Here is a 17,068-nt window from a genome sequence, read left to right on the forward strand (position 1 = left end):
CGCTCTTCCCCAAGCCTGTAGTGTTGCATGGGGTTGTTGTGACCCAGGTGCAGGCCCTGGCACTTGGCCTTGTTGAACCTCACACAATTGGCCTCGGCCCACTGATCCAGCCTGTTCAGGTCCCTCTGTAGACCCTCCCTACCCTCAAGCAGACCAACGCTCCTGCCCAGTTTGGTGTCATCTGCAAACTTACTGAGGGTGCACTAGATCCCCTCAGCCAGATCACTGAGAAAGATTTTAAACAAGACTGGCCCCAACACTGAGCCCTGGGGAACACCACTTGTGACTGGCCACCAAATGGATTTAACTCTGTTCACCACAACTCTCTGTGCTTAGCCATCCAGCCAGTTTTTTACTCAGTGAAGAGTATACCTGTCTAAGCCATGAACCACCATCTTCTCTAGGAGAATGCTGTAGGAGACAGTGCAAAGGCTTTACTAAAATCCAGATAGATAACATACATGGCCTTTCCCTCATCCACTAGGCAGGTCACCTGGTCATAGAAGGAGATCAGGTTAGTCAAGCAGGATCTGCTTTTCATGAACCTATGCTGGCTGGGTCTAATCCCCTGGTTGTCCTGCATATGCCTGGTGAGCACACTCAAGATGAACGACTCCATATCTTCCCCTGTACCGAGGTCAGGCTGACAGGCCTTTAGTTCCTTGGATCCTCCTTCCAGCCCTTCCTGTAGATAGGTGTCACATTGGCAAGCTTCCAGTTGTCTGGGAACTTCCCTGTTAACCAGGACTGCTGATAAATGGTAGAAAGTGGCTTGGAAAGCTTCTCTGCCAGCTCCCTCAGTACCTTTCAGTGGATCACATCCAGCCCCATAGACTGAGTGTCCAGGTGGCGCAGCAGGTGGTTACTGCTTCCTCCTGGATTATGGGCAGTTTATTCTACTCTCCATCCCTGTCTTGCAGTTCAGGGGGCTGAGTACCCTGGAGATAACTGGTCTGACTATTGAAGACTGCATCAAAGAAGGCATTAACCACCTCATCCTTCTCATCCTTGGTGGTGATGTTCACCCCCCCATCCAATGAAGGATGGAGATTCTCCTTGGATCTCTTTTTGTTGTTGATGTATTTGCAAAAACATTTTTTGTTATCTCTTACAAGAGTGGCCAAGTCGAGTTCTAGCTGGGCTTTTGCCTTCCTAATTTTCTCTCTACATGACCTAATAAGATCCCTGCACTCTTCTTGAGTTGCCTGCTCCTTCTTCTGAAAGTGGTAAACTCTTTTCTTTTTTTTCTCCTGAGTCCCAGAAAAAGCTCCCTGTTCTGCCAGGCTGGTCATCTTCCCACCGGTTCATTTTACAGCAGATGGGGACAGCCTGCTGCTGCACCTTTAAGACTTCCTTCTTGAAGAATGCCCAGCCTTCCTGGACCCCTTTGCCCTTCAGAACTGTCTCCCAAGGGACTCTCTCAATCAGTGTCCTGAACAGGCCAAAGTCTGCCCTCCGTAAGTCCATGGTAGTGATTTTGCTGACCCCACTCCTTACTTTGCCAAGAATCAAGAACTCTGTCATTTCATGGTGACTAAGCCCAAGACGGCCTCTGACCACCAAATCTCCCACCAGTCCTTCTCTGTTTGTAAACAGCAGGTCAAGCAAGGCACCTTCCATGGTAGGCTCACTTACCAGTCAGGAAGTTATCTCCCCCACACTCCAGGAACCTTCTAGGCTTTTCTCTGCTGTGTTGTATTTCCAGCAGATGTCTGGTGAGTTGAAGTCACCCATATGAACAAGGGCTAGCGATTGTGAGACTTCTGCCAGTCGTTTGTAGAATGCTTTGTCTACCTCTTCATCCTGGTTGGGTGGTCTATAACAGACTTCCAGCAGGATAGCTGCCTCATTGGCCTTCCCCTTCATCCTTATCCGTAAACATTCAACCTTATCATCACAGTTGTTGGGTTCTATACAATCAAAACACTCCCTAACATACAGAGCTGCCCCACCGCCTCTCCTTCCTTGCCTATCCCTTCTGAAGAGCTTATCCCTCTGTTGCAGCACTCCAGTCATGGGATTCATCCCACTATGTTTCTGTGATGGCAACTACATGGTAGCTATCCTGCTGCACAATGGCTTCCAGCTCCTCCTGTTTGTTGCCCATGCTAGGTGTGTTGGTGTAGATGCACTTGAGCTGCGCTATCAATTTCACCCTCAAGGCATGCCACACCTAGGCTCCTTTCCTTCCCCCTTCAAACCTAGTTTAAAGCCCTCTTGATGAGCCCCGCCAACTCATGAGAATCCTTGTCCCCATTTGAGATAGCTGAACTCCATCTGTCACCAGCGGGCCTTGTGCCGTGTAAACTTCCCCATGATAAAAAAACCCAAAATGCCACCAATGGCACCAGCCTCTGAGACACCTGTTAATCAGCTGAGTTTTCCTGTTCCTTTCGGTATTCTTCCCTACCACTGACAGGATTGAGGAAAACACTACCTGTGTTCCTGATTCTTCAACCAATCGACCCAGTGTCCTGATGTCCCTTTTGATTCCTTTTGGACTTCGCTCCGCAACCTCATCACTGCCAAACTGCATAACCAATAGCGGGTGATAATCAGAGGGGCATACCAGACCAGGTAGTTTCTTAGTAAAGTCTCTAACCCAGGCCCCAGGGACACAGCAGACTTCTGGTCTGGTCAGCATATTGGGCCCTCTGTTCCCCGCAGAAGGGAATCACCTATGTCAATTACCCTCCTTTTTTTAACAGAGGCAGTCATAATGTGTGGGGCTGACTGACTCATCCTAGGCAACCCCCCAGATGGACCTTCATCCACATCCTCATTTGCCTGGCCCTCAAGTCAGAGCCCTGTATCTGCTGTGTAAGGGCAACTGGGAAGGTGAAGGAGGCCGGGAGGGGATTCACCTGCTGCCTGAACATGAACCTGTTTCCATTCCCCACCCCCCTTCCCTTAGGTCCCCTCCTTCTGCTTGGTGGCAAGAGGGCAGGGGATCCTCTGCTTCTTGTGGAGTCTCCATCTGCTGCCTTGGCCTCAGGGGTGGTAGGGTGTGGCTCCACCAGTCTAACTCCCTCTCACACTCCCTGATCATCCTTAACCTTTCCACTTCCTCTTTCAGCTCTGCCACGAGGTTGAGCAGATCATTCACCTGGTCACACCAAAACCAGCTGTTGTCTCTGCTGCTCAGGCACTTCCTACAGTCGAAGACCTGGACAGCTATATGTTTGTGTGGGTTGCCACAGTCCTTCTGGTGATGGTTCTTCGTGTGAGTGGAAACCATGGCCGGGTTGTCTCCTGGGAGGGTGATGACCACTAGTGGAGTTACCCCTTAGAGCCAGGAGGGGGACTGCACCCTGCCTGCATGCCCTGCCTGCGTGAGCAGGCACATATATAGTGTAAAATAGCATAATAGAGATATACTAGATGTGGTAAAATTATTTTGGTAAATATAGAGGGGTTCTACTGTGACTACACAGTCTGTAGAGACACCGTAATTCTGTACCCCTTCCAGCAATGTGGTTGTTATGTTAAAATCTGTCTCTTCATATGTATGTTTGCTTGCTTCTTAATGTACAAACACTGTATAGCAAATAATATTTTACATGTTATCAGAAAAACATTTTTTGAGCTCAATGAATAGGACTTTCTATATGTGTACAAAAACAGACCTTCAAATTAACATATTAAAATAGGCATTCTTGGGTCTTGTTGGTGTTCTTAAGTTCAACTCTGTGATAGATCCATGATTAAATCTACTAAATCGGAATACAAATTTTTCATATCTTCTATTGTGGAAGTGGCACGATAGTATGCAACAAATTGTTAAATAATGGGGGAGGGGTGTTTCTCTTTGAAAGTATAATATCTTGAGTAAAATATCTTGACACTTTTATTGTGCAGAAAGTTCCAATTTCTTTTAAAAAACTTTAATTGTCTGAGAGTTCAGGGTAAGCTATTTTCCAAAAAGTATTAGCTATAACTTTTACAAGTTTCCTTTTTTCATGGTAGTATATACTTACTGTCCCCTAGATGTATGAACCAGCAGTGTGATTAATGTAGAGGTAGCTGGGCATATACAATTTAGAGCTAGCATAGCATATTTGAATTCCTCTTCACACACAACATGATCTGTAGAAAAAAAGATTTGTTTAAATTGTAAAATAAAGTTAAACATTAAAAATATATTGTTTTACAAAAATACTTTCCGTTGAACAGAATTATTGCTTCCTTTCCTTGTCTAGGAAAAGGGTGAAGATAGGGACAATCAAAATTTGCAACCAGATCTTCATCTTCCACTTGAACCTGGAGACCAGCTGTGTATGACTTGCCCCATCTATGCTATCTCTCAGATTGCGTGAGTAGAGTTAATTTTGCATCCAGTTCATACTTTCTGTCCTGCAGCTACACATGGAGAGGACACAATGGCTCTGTGAATCCCAATTCCACTACCTTGCTGCACTTGTTGTATGCATAAGCCATGCAACATAGTCTAGTTTGTATCTTTTGCACCGCCTGCAGTTTTGCATAAACTGGTACAGAGACATCAAGCATTGTACAGAGACGTAATTTTGTGTTCAGGAAATAGCATACCTAGGGTACTGCAATCAATTAGATAGGCTGTGCTGGCTGGCAGATGGGTTATTTGGCAGGGGCTCTGGGATTTTGCACTGCACTTCAGTGTGTGATGTAGATTTGGCTAATATCTCCCCCAGGAACTGCTAACAGCTGCTGCCTCCTTTCAATCTAGCTAAGGGGTGCGTGTGTGTGTGTGTGTGTGTGTGATTGTAGTTTCTTTTCCATTTTTTTAAAACTTTGCATTCTTTTTACCCCAGACCTTGTCTGGCTTTTGTAATCACGAAATTGTGCTTTGTTTTTGAGAGTCCTTACAAGAAGGTATGTCTGCACATTAGTACTTGCTGTGATTGAACAGTACTATAGACATAATTATTTTTTCTGTCTTTTAATAGAATTTAGGGGAGGGGATTTGAGAAGAGAAAGTAACAGGGGCATTATAGCTAGTCCTCTGCATTGCTTTATGCTTAAATCTTCTGCACATACTTTCAGTATTGTATGAATTATTATTCAACTTAGATGGCTAGTACTTAAAATTCACATCACAGTTAAATGCTCTCCAGTGCCAGTGATGGCATGAAAAGGAAATAGAAATTACTCTTTAATGTCATTCACATATACCTGTCACGGTATTAAAATAGATAAAAGAAGGAATAACACAATACTTACAACTTTAATTAAACTTTTTGTCAGTGTATAAACTTAGTCATAAAGGTTTTCTAAGGTCATGAAGGCATTTATTGCATGCTAAGTGATTTTTTTTTTTCTTCTGAATTTGGTGGTTGATTCAATCTATATTACTTTCAATGGGAACAGAATTTGCTTCTGATGAGAAAGAATAATACAAGTCGTACAGCTGATGATCAAAACATACCTCTACTTCTAGTTGCACTAATTTATCATTGAAATTCTTAGAACCACCTTACCTCTCTAAGCTACTTTCTAGTTTTATTTAATTTTATTTGATTTATAGTATAGCTGTAAGCATGCCACTTACTGAAAACAAAAAGTGAAGGCATACTTTGTATGCCTTCTCCATTCCTTTTTGTTGAAATTTCTAGAGGCTTTTCAGTAACAGAACCGTTGACTACTGAAAGGAGAAATTAATCCTCTCATTTTCTGAAGATCAAGGCCTATTCAAATGTCATAGGGAAGGAATGAATTTAGTTATATAAAGACACTGTCAAATATAGAAAAAAATGAGGTTTTTCGTCCCCTAAATATATTTCAGTTACAGCAATTAAACATTTCCTGCAGGAAATATTTCAGACAGAAATGTGTTCTTTTAGTTGACCATGTGCCATTAATAAATCTACTTGAATTTTAAAGTAGAGATTTTGAGAGAGTAAGGCATAGTCTACTGCTTGGATGGAATATCTGCATTCCATTACCACTAGCCACATGGCAACGATTTATGAAAGTGAATATTGACTTCCTGATACTGAAGGAATGAGAATTCTCCATATTTTTTAATTTGTATTGGATTTTTCCAAATAACCTCCTCTTATTTTTTGTTTTAAAAGTTTTTATATTATAGCTAATACTTTTGAAAATAGGGGCAATAAAAAATATACAGGAAAATTATTTTATCATCTGTTATTTCAGTTCTTGTACTTGAACCAAATTGTACGTGCTGACCTAAATATATATCAATGAAAATGAATAAATAATGGATGGCACAATGCAAATTAAAAATATATCTCAGACTTAAGTCCATATGTTCTGTACTCTCTAATGCATATGGTGGACATTTTGGATGGATTTTATTTAAAATAGCATGTTGACAGAGAATATTGCACACAGCAAACATAGATTGCTGTTCTACAATAGTCGTCTTAATCTCACATGTGTAAGAGATTCACATTGTGTTGTCAAGTGTTTTTAAAACATCAGGAGTCATGCAGCTGAGACTTGTAGGACTATTTCCACTCCTGTTGTAGACTTTGACCTTGTGTGAGCTATTTATGCCCTTCATGACTTTTTATGCATCTGTAAAATGGGTATATGAAAATAATACCCTACCTACATCAGAAGTGTTTTGAAGTTTTTGAATTCTCAGAGGTACTTTGAGAACACCAGGTGAAAGACTGTTCAGTGATCTAATTACCATTATTAGAAATATTGTAGCCACTTGAAACATGAAGAGGAGTACTGTGGGTTTCTCCTCTTGGCTGGAGATAAGTTCTTGTATTAGACACAGATCAGGTCAGAAATAATTTCCTCCAATTATTTGACAGATTATAGCTTGCCTGTAATGTTACTGTGTTTTACATTTATGTTTAGAACTCTTGTAGTGGAGCTGTGGGGGGGGTTATACAGAACTTTATCTGATGCTTTCTCTTCTAAAGTGACTAGGGAGGAAGCTGGGTGACAGCTCTCCCACTCATCAGGTCTGGGACATCAGTCAGGTCCTGTGACAGCGGATACTAGAATCAGCAAATTACTCATTCAGTGTGGCAGTGAAGCAGCAGAGGAAACTGCACTTTATCTTGAATATTAAATGTGTCAAATCAGTTTACCAAACAGAAGTGATTTGATTGCATTTATAATAAAGAAATATTCAATTTAGAATTTTCAGAAGCTGTAGTTTCTGTTGAAAATATATTTTGGCAGAAAATTTGTTGCCAAGTCTGAAATAGATGTAGTAATTCAGTGTTGCAAGTTATGAATTCTGTAATGTTCCTGATGATAAAACATACTCAAAATACTGATTTATGCCTGCAGCATCAGCCATGTGGAAAAAATGTCCTAGACCTGACAGAATCATTCTGAGAAATGTTACTTTTGTCAGTTTGATAAGTTAACATGATCACTACCAGACCTGATAGAGAAAAATGCCCATCCATTATCTCTAGACTATTGTTATCTGTAATTGGATAGATTAATCATCAGATGACTCCAATATCTATTTCAGTGAATCTGGACTATGTTCCTTTCGAATAAACTACTGAAGGTTTAATGTCAGACTTCACCAATCTGTCCTAATTCATTGGTGCATTTTGAATAAATAGAAAATGTCAAAATGTATCCCCAGTTCCTGGAATTGCATTTATACATAATTTCTGAATATTCAAGGTAAAGGCAATTAATTTATTTTCTAGCAAATATATAAAAGTTCTAAGTTCAACTCAGAAAAATGCAATTTACTCCAGTCTCTGAATTGCATAAATATGTTGCTCTGCTGTGGACAATCTTCACTTTATTTCATGTTTGTGCTGAAATTCAAGGCCAGATGAATGCATTAAGGGTACACGGCCTTTTGTAGCCCCATGTGTTTGAAGGAATAGCAGGAAGATTAAGAAAACCATATGTAACTGCCAGTGAAGGACAATGCAGTATTACTGAAAGAAAAACTGGGCATGTTAAGGCATTTGCATATTGGAAATTACTAAGGAGTAATGAAAACATTTCAGCTGAAGACAGGTCTGTTAACAATGGTGATACAGTGTTTCCTTGTCCATCTGATAACTGTCATGCTAGAGTGACTGTATCGAGTGTTCACTCCTTGACCCTGCAAAGGAGTTTGGGACAAACACTTAGGCCCTGCGCTTTTCAGATTCCACTGACAAATCATATTCAAGCACAGAGAAATATTAATATAAGCATAAGTTACCATTTTAAACAAAGTAGTTAAGCTGCACTGTAAAAAAATAACAGAGAAAACACAGGATGCGAGGGTGTGTGCCTGGCATCAGGTGAACAGACTGGAAACCTGCCTTTCTGACAGGCCACATTACTGTGTGCAGTGTCTCCATTCCCTTGCTGTGATGACAAGAAACAGTTCTTGTACTCTCGTTAAAGAGAGGAAGAATGTAAAAGTCTTGCCTACCAGATGGGAATAAATTATAACAATTATTTACCCTATATACTGTTTCAGAAGCCTAAGGCAGAAAGTCTCCAGGATGGTATTCTACAGGAAAATGCAGTCAAGGTCTAAATTTCGGGACTGTCTTATGCAATCTAGGATGACCGGTCAACCTAATGTAAGCTGCTGAGAACCTGGGGTTCTACTGTTTCATAAATTTTCAGTGTAGTTAAAAGTGAAACTCTCATTAGAAGGACTTTCAGGAATTTTTTCTAAACTCAGAAACTTTCTTTTTGACAGTTATAGTCTCTAAACCTATGTGAGAAGAAAAAAAATGAAGAAATCCTATTAGTGAATATTTCAGGTTGATAAAAATGAACAGTGTTGTTCTGGGAAACCTCCAGGAGAAAGGAATCATTTTTTAAAGGAATATCAAATTTAAAAGAAGCTTTAGCATTAAGGCAATAATAAAGCAGTCCTGAATCATAATAGGAAAAGCACTTAGAAAAATGTTCCATACGGTTATGACAAATTTTATTTGTAAGCACTCTGGACAGGGCTGTAGTCTGCAGCCCCCACTGGGTGCGTATTCCAGAATGAAGATGAGTTGAATAAGATTAATAACCAAAGTAGAGTCCTCTTAGCAAAATGTATGCAAACAAATGTTGTTCTCATGACTCTATCAGTGGCCTAACCATTTGCAGTAGGTAAGCATCCAGTGGTGATGTTTATACCATGTTCATAACCTTGCTGAATTTAAAACTGCATTAACAATTTCCTGTGCTTTATATGAGTAAGATTAAACTAATCTTGAAGAAAGGCTTGCAATTCTCTGCTTTTACTGTTGTGTAGAGAGAGTGTATGGAGATGGATGCAGTGATCCCTATGATCCATGTGAAATGCTTTCAGGTTGTAATGTGCAATATAAATATTAGACTTACAATACAGTACTACTATAATTAATATTAGAGGGGGCTAACGAGAATATATAAGGTCTTCTCAAGCCTTTGAAGAACTACAGAACATAAAGGAAGGCAGTAAGATACCAGATTGGTTAAGCTCAGTTGAAGGAAATATTACAAAAAGAGGTTTGGAGGTTTTTGTTGTTATTTGCTTTTTTAAAAAAAAATATGGTCCGAATTCTCAATCTGAGATTTAGAACACATATGAAAAATTAGTGCTGTTTTGCAAGTCTAGTCATATATAAGCTCCTACAGAGACAAGCCATTAAGAATAATGAAACTCACTTAAAAATACAGTTAGGAACAAAAAATTAACACAGCTACAATAAAGAAAAGTGGCCATGGCTAGGGAGAAGAGATTATATTTGTGCTGTGTGGTTTTAAGGGGGAGATGAAAAAGCACCATCATTCTTGCCACAGCATGAGCCTTATTCCCTACTGTGCCATCTCATAGCTTGAGATTACACTTTTATAACTTCAGAACTGCTATTAATGCTTTCTTCCTTCTTTCCAACCTAGTGGTAAATTCAGTAGCTTTTAAAATTACAGCTTTAACTGTTGCTCTGGAATTGTTTTGCACTAGAATTTACTTTTTCATCATATTCTGGGATGATGGAGGAGACTAATATTTTTCCATAATTTTTTTGAATTTTGCATGAATCAGCAATCTTTTCTTCCTTAGAACATCCTTCAAGAAAATTGAATTTTCAAAATTATAGTTGAAAAGGAAAGCTTTCCTTCTACTTTATGCAGATATTTTCCCGAAGATAGGTAAAATGAGTTAATTATAAAAGTATTTGCATGCTTTTGAACATAAGCATATATATGGCTCATATATATGTATGCATGTGGTTTTGTATGTACACATATATGTATGCATGTATGTATATATAGATAGAGAGACAAAGAGAGACCAACCTACATAGTGCAGAGAAACAGTTTATCAAATTAAAGCTGGTAATCTCTTCTTATAAGAGAGGATTTGTTTGGATTTCCTAACATCATTTTGCATTTTATGACATAGTTTCTAAGACACCCATTTTACTGGATGTAGAATTAAATTATATGTCTCTCTCCAAAATATTTTGAAGTAATTAAAATAATGTTTTTTGTACCACTTAGAAAAAAAGTCCAATGGGAAGATTTTTTTGTTTTAGTTCTTTGTTGGATAAAATTTGGCCTTTTCTGAGCAGATATGCCCCTTAGTAACAGTATGTTTTAGTAGACAGAAATGATTTAAAGACATGGATATAGCAAGCTGGAAACCTACCTGGATCTAACATTAAGGATAACAATATGTTATATATCAAATAATTCTACTCTGTATATTATGTAACATGAGAGAAAAATAATCCTTAAAAGTGCTTAAAAATAAGACTTTAGTATAAATCATGACATTGATAGGATATATACAGGCCATGTTATTTTACAATACTGCACTCTTAATTTGCTTCTAACCAGTAAATATGCCTGGGGAATCTCACTTTGCTTGTGTGTTCATGAAACAAACTGCCAAATGCTAACAAGTGTTTCAAATGGCTGAAATATTACACTTACCTGCAAACTTGATGTGGAATTTATTCTCAGGTTTCAGTATTTGGACATACAAAGGGCAATTTGGAGCAAAGTCTTTAACTGCCCATGCTCTTAAAATGGTTTGATGATCCTAGAACAGAGAGTACGAAGTGATGACAATGAAATACAAATAATCATGTTACTATTAGAAAAAGAACCTCTTACCAGACTGACTCCATTGAAGAAAATTCATTTTAAGACTATATAACACCAGCTGGTGTGGATGTTTACATACATGTTATGTAAGTAATATTATATATTATGTATATCATATATTGAAATACATAAATATATATATACATACACAGACAGCCCACAGACACAGACAAGGCTGAGGTGCTCTTAGTGTTCACCAACAAGGTGTCTCAGGCCTCTGCTTTGAGGCAGGCTTCAAGCAGGAGGAGAATCACCAGCAGTGGATGATTTTAGACAGAGATTGCTCCAAACAACTCAACCCATACAAGTTCACAGGATCAGATGGGTGCGGAGAGAGCAGGCCAACGCCCTTGTACTGTTGCTTTCTTATCTCTGAAAGTTTGTAGAGACTGGGGGAGGTCTCCCAACAACAGCAGAAAAATTAATAGTTTCACCCATCTTCAAACAAAAAGATGATCTGGAGAGCTATACCTCTATGCACATGAATGCCATGTCTCAGTCCATATTCTCATTTCCATGCTCAGACATTACAGTCTGGATGAGTAGAAAACTATATGGGTAAAATGCTGGGGCAAATGGAGTGTCATAGGGGTCTACACTGTTAAACATCTTTATCCACTTGGAGGAGGTGAAAGAGTGCACGCTCAGCAGGTTTGCAGACAATTCCAAACTGGAGGGAACAGTCAAAACACTTCAGGGCAGGACTGCCATTCAGATGGAACAAGATAAGATGGAGGAATGGGCTGACAAGAACCTAATGAAATATGGCTAATTTCAGTGTTTCAGCCATCAGTTTTTATTTATTTCAGAAGTAGAAAAGGAATATTTGAGAGCTACACGTGGGAAGCAATACTTGGCTCGAAATGCCATGCCTAGTCATGAAATTGGTGGTATTAGAAGATAAAATATAAAGAATGATTCATTATGTTTGCAGCATCAGCAATAAAAAAACCTTTCAGACTCATGAACACACGGGAAAATCTCTGCCTGGAACAGAGCGTAATTGACATTTTCAAACCATAATATTTTAATGTCAATTGAGATGTTAGCAAGTACTTTTTCTACTAGAAAGAATAGAATGGAGTCATAAGTGAAAGACCTCTTGAGGATGGTAAAATACAATATTTCACATTTTTCTTATTAACAGTTTCATAGATGTAGGATTGCTGTGCCCATTTGGGAGATTTCAGAACTTGGATGTACCCTGCTATAAGCTTTCCTTGTATGCAGTCACTTTCTTCACTTTTTCTATAGCATATGGTGATTTATCCTCCCCAAGTTTTTTTTTTTATTATTATTTATTTAGGGGGTTTTGCTGTTTTGTCTTAAGAGAATGAAATGCCATCACACCTTCAAAGTAGCAAATGGCTGGGTAATGGGATAGATGGTGGTCATTCAGAAATACTGCAGGAGGAGTAAGAGGTTTGGGTGTGGATTTGGGACAGATTTGAAAAACCTGTGTTGTTGAAGACATTACCTAATCTTTTTGTGCAAAAGATGTCAGGGAAACACATTCAGAGTCCCTTGCAGTGATAATGTTGCTTCATTACACAGGGTTTGACATTACCAGTTTCCTCCCTTCCTTTCCATAGCAATCATTCACAGACCACACTGGCTTGCAGAATTGGTGAGAAAAGGCTGTTTCCTGTATGCCACATGCATAGAAATAGAGCTTATATTCAACGAAATTTAAGTGAATTATTTTTTCATTCTTATTACATACACGAGCTAAGACTAAATTTACTGTGATAAACCAAAACTGTACTGGTAAATACAATTTTAATTGTACATTTCAGACTAAGTTTACCCTTCCTCTTTTTGTCTCAATGTTAGATTATATTTTTGTTTAATTATTTTGTCTAAAAAGCCTGGTTTTGTCACAAGGTTTCAAGAATCGTTAAAAATAAACATGAAGAATGCTTATTAAAATTATTCAAATGACATAATTTTATGACACACACACCCCCAAACCTAAACCCATTGAAGTGAGTGTTGTAAAACTAGAAGTATGAATTTCAACAGAAAATATTTTTAGATAATTGTACAGCAAAGGGAAAGACTCCTTAATATTTCTTGATGATTATTTGGCACATCTGCCGTTTTAACACTATGTATTGCTTTCCATTTGGTAACTCTTTTTTGAAGAAGCAGTCTACAAATATGTAATATATATAAAATGGATACTTAAATGCCCTACATAGCTTTATAAGACCAACTCAGTGTGTATGTACTGTTAATATAATAACCTTGCATTATTGTTTCATTTTCCCTTTTCACTTGGTATATACACGTGTTGTGTAAAAAAGCTGGTTATCTGGGCTTCTATGGGATTTTTGCTGTTACTCTCCTAAATTCCACTCTGGAGAAGCACTCCAGGGGAGAGAAATTAAAATACAGGTAGGCACTTTAAGTGATTTCTTAGATTCAATTTCTTCATATCGTATTGGTGGCTCTCTGTTTTACCTATGTAGCAATTTCTATACTATATTGCAGTGGCTTTAAAAAATGTTCACATTTCTCCCAAGTAAAAAGGAGGTATATATGTACATACTATAAACAAAGATGACTGAAACTAAATTATGCTTCTATTCACTTTATAAAATATATGCTTCTTTGGGAGAGGAGGGAAAAAATATATTCTCTTCTGTGCACTTTCCATGCAATGAATTGCAGTAAGTGATCAAAAATTACCACTGACACCAACAGTAATTAACATAAAGGTGATATTTAAGTTCATGTATCAAAGGTTTTAAAGTGGGTGTAATTTACATCATCAGAACTCAAAGCAAGACCTTGATTTAATATATATTTTAAAATAGTTCTGTAAATTTAATTTACTTCTTGCTACACACAACTTGATAAATTAGTTATATCTTCCTAGGCAATACATCCATCCATCCAAAAATGTGATGCTATTAAGGCAGTGTAACTTAGATTACCAGTATAGTAGTGTCACACACTTTGATTAACGGAAGGGGAAAAAAAAGGTGCAATCTTGAACTTAACCATCTCTGAATTTTCAGAAAGCATCTGAACAAAGCTGTCAGGAGTAGGAATGGTCTATCATATGTTAATGACTTATCTATTGGATAATGCAAAAGAGACTTCCCACCTGTCCTTGTGTTAAAACAACAGATGTGCTGTTTTCAGGCACCTCAGCCTGGAGCAATCTGATGTAGGCATCCCACTGAATTCACTGGCTAACTTTGCGGTGTGGCACAGACTACTGTTCTATACCCACCAATAAAAAAAAAAAAATAATAAAAAATTGTCATCCAAACTTAAGTACAACTCGAACTCTCTTTAAGAGTTGCATCCTCCAGAAGTGAAACAGATGTCTGTCCTGCTTGCTATAGCAGATGAGCAGCTTACATCTTGGTCTGAGATGTCAAAATAGCATTTGATAGAATAAAATTTGGCAGAGCTTTGTCTTGCCAGAGAAGAGAAATTTTCTGTTAGGAGACTTTGGAAAGCTGACAAATTCTTGGTCTGACTGTTGAAGTTCTTACTCCTCCAAGTGAAAAAGGAAGCAACTGACAATTTTTATGAAGTAACTGCATGTCACCTGTTATTGTACTTTTCTTCTGAGCTATAGTTGAGATTCATGGATCAGAAGCAACACAGACTTTGGCACTAAAACTTATTAACTAAAAAAATAGCAAGCAATGAACAGCCAGTGGTATCCATGGCAAACGAGTAGATCCTCTGCTGAGGACTGTAGCTGGGGAGATAAAAACCCTCATGGACTTCAAAAAATCACATGAGTAACAACAGCTATTCTGGTCAGGAATCTCCTCAATGCATCTGTTAACTTTTATTTTGACAGCTGTCAGACGTAGGAGAGGATCCAAGGCACTCCTAGCAGTTTGTCAGCTTCTGAAGCTGTAGTTATAAAGATTCATACTGGGGTGACAACTGAACTTCCTTCAGCCCAGTGACAAACTGTAACCTTATGTACCACATTACTAAAGTTCTTACTAGTGACTAGATCTGGAAGTGTAGGAAATTAAATCCATTTCAATCCAGAGCTCTAGAGGGCAGTAAAATAATATTAAATAAAAAAAAAAAAAAAAAAAAAAAAAAAAAGAAAGAAAAGACATGTCCTCTTTACTATTTGCAGTATAAATAATTGCATTCCCTGTGAAAAGGAAATCTGAGCAACAACAACAAAAGCAGAGGTGACATCTTGTTTAAAAACTTCAGATGACATTGACCCTCAAAGTGTCACTGCTACAGTTGTGATGCTGTGCCATGATGACGAGCCAGCCAGTCACCCAACAGGGCATTCTGTCCCAGAGGAAGGTAACAAGATTGTGTCTTTGGTAAGATTTGCCTGTTTGTATGCTCCAGATACAATGATAATTAGATTTGATGATAGCCTGTACTGGAAGCTGGAAAGTGCCAGATGTCATTTTGGTATTTCCTGGGGCACACTGTCCTTGAGGGCAGAAAGGATGCCTGGAGAGAGTTGTAGCCTGAAACCAAAACTTGATAGTGCTGGCCAGAATGGATGGAAGCTCCATGAGCTCCATGTAGAGTCCACTGTCTGCCCCATAGGAGACTTCAGCAGAGTTGAAAATTGCCCTTTCTTTGTATAAATTCTGGAGAGGTTATGAGCAGCTTACCTGTACGTGAATCCTGTGTTGGTGCAGCTGTCCTTAAAGCTGCATAAACCTACTAAGTGCAATGTAAAACACATGCTCTGCTTCTATGGAATTTCTTATTTCTAACCATTTCACAACTCTCAAGTATGTTTTGTGAAATGAGATGTTGTAGCTGATTTATTCTGTACTTCATGGCTAATTTAGGCAAGGCAGTTTGGCTTTTTGATATTTTTCAGTCTCACAGAAGTATTTTCCCAGGTATTTGCAAGAACTGTAGCGTATTCTTATCCTTAAATACCCTAGCACCTCTGTCACTTCCAAACAGTACACTCTGAGTGCTTGCCTTACTTGACTACTCCAGGATTACCTGCTGCCAATTCAGTGGCTTTCACTAGTGTGTTTTCAGAAGTCTATTGCTCATTAATCAAATTCAAAGCTCTTAGTTCAATAAGTTTGATTATAGCAGAAGCACAGATTTATTTCTCTGGGAGTATAGTGGCTTTCTGTAAGTGATGGGTCCAGCACAGGGTCTTTAGCTTTGAATAAAATAAGTTTTACAGCATGCTGATAGTCTACAAAAAATTAAATTATTTTTGATAAAATTTGCTTGTGGGGGCTCACTTGCCTAGTAAGGAAATAATCCTTTCTTCTTGCTAGCTGCAGCTTATGTTGCTTTTTTTGTTCTTCCTTCTCTGATATGCCATATGTGTAGGTATGGAAACAACTAAGTTTTGGTGGCAGATGAAGTAATTGAAGCAAACGATAGAGAATATATTAAGGAATACTACATACATAATGCAAAGCCCTCCTTTCACATATTTTACTGTATCTATTTTCAACATTTAGAGAAATAATTGCTATTTCTTATAATGTGGCAGCAAAACAGTATTTTTTAATTAAGACAGTTTAAAACATAATTACTGGATTATAAACACTAGTTTGATCTTGTTAGGCAATTTTTAAGCATCTTAATTTAACTTTGTGAATATTCAGGCTTATTCTGATTTTCCTTTGGAGTTCAAGATCGAACTGAATAGAAGCAAGTGTGTGATAATTTAGCATGCAGCTGATGGTGACAAATTTAAAGTTGTGTTCATAAATCCTTCCTCAGTGGACTTTTTTACTAGGTATTTGCAATCAGTGGGTAATTTCATTAGTTTGAAGAGTTCTAGTTCATATTAAAATAATTTGAGTTTTTCTTTTTTGTCACAGGTATGCTGAGTAGACACTTGTATTAAGAGCCTTCCTTTGTGGACAGTAATTTACCTAACTGCAAATAACTAGTAGCATGGACAAACCCATAGTAACTTATTTAAAGAATCTTGCCATTTTTCATATTTAAAATTGGCTAATATGAGAAATGGTCAATACTCTCAGATATATTGGTTATTTGATATTAGTCACAAATTAAATTATAAAGTTGAATCAAACCTTTA

General features: G+C 38.1%; 1 protein-coding gene across 1 annotated transcript in view; it reads right to left on the reverse strand.

Annotated features, from left to right (window-relative positions):
• The window catches only part of KCNT2 (potassium sodium-activated channel subfamily T member 2), a 130,860-nt gene that overhangs the window by 51,815 nt on the left and 61,977 nt on the right, over positions 1 to 17,068 (reverse strand). Inside the window, exons 15-16 of the mRNA XM_035895824.1 lie at positions 10,855 to 10,963; positions 3,978 to 4,086 (exon numbers count right to left, since the gene is read on the reverse strand). Coding sequence (XP_035751717.1) covers positions 3,978 to 4,086; positions 10,855 to 10,963 — 218 coding nt within the window. The remainder of the gene's footprint in view (positions 1 to 3,977; positions 4,087 to 10,854; positions 10,964 to 17,068) is intronic.

The sequence above is a fragment of the Egretta garzetta genome, unplaced genomic scaffold (assembly GCF_000687185.1).
Source record: "Egretta garzetta isolate BGI_Z169 unplaced genomic scaffold, ASM68718v1 scaffold86, whole genome shotgun sequence".
In the NCBI taxonomy this organism is placed as follows: domain Eukaryota; kingdom Metazoa; phylum Chordata; class Aves; order Pelecaniformes; family Ardeidae; genus Egretta; species Egretta garzetta.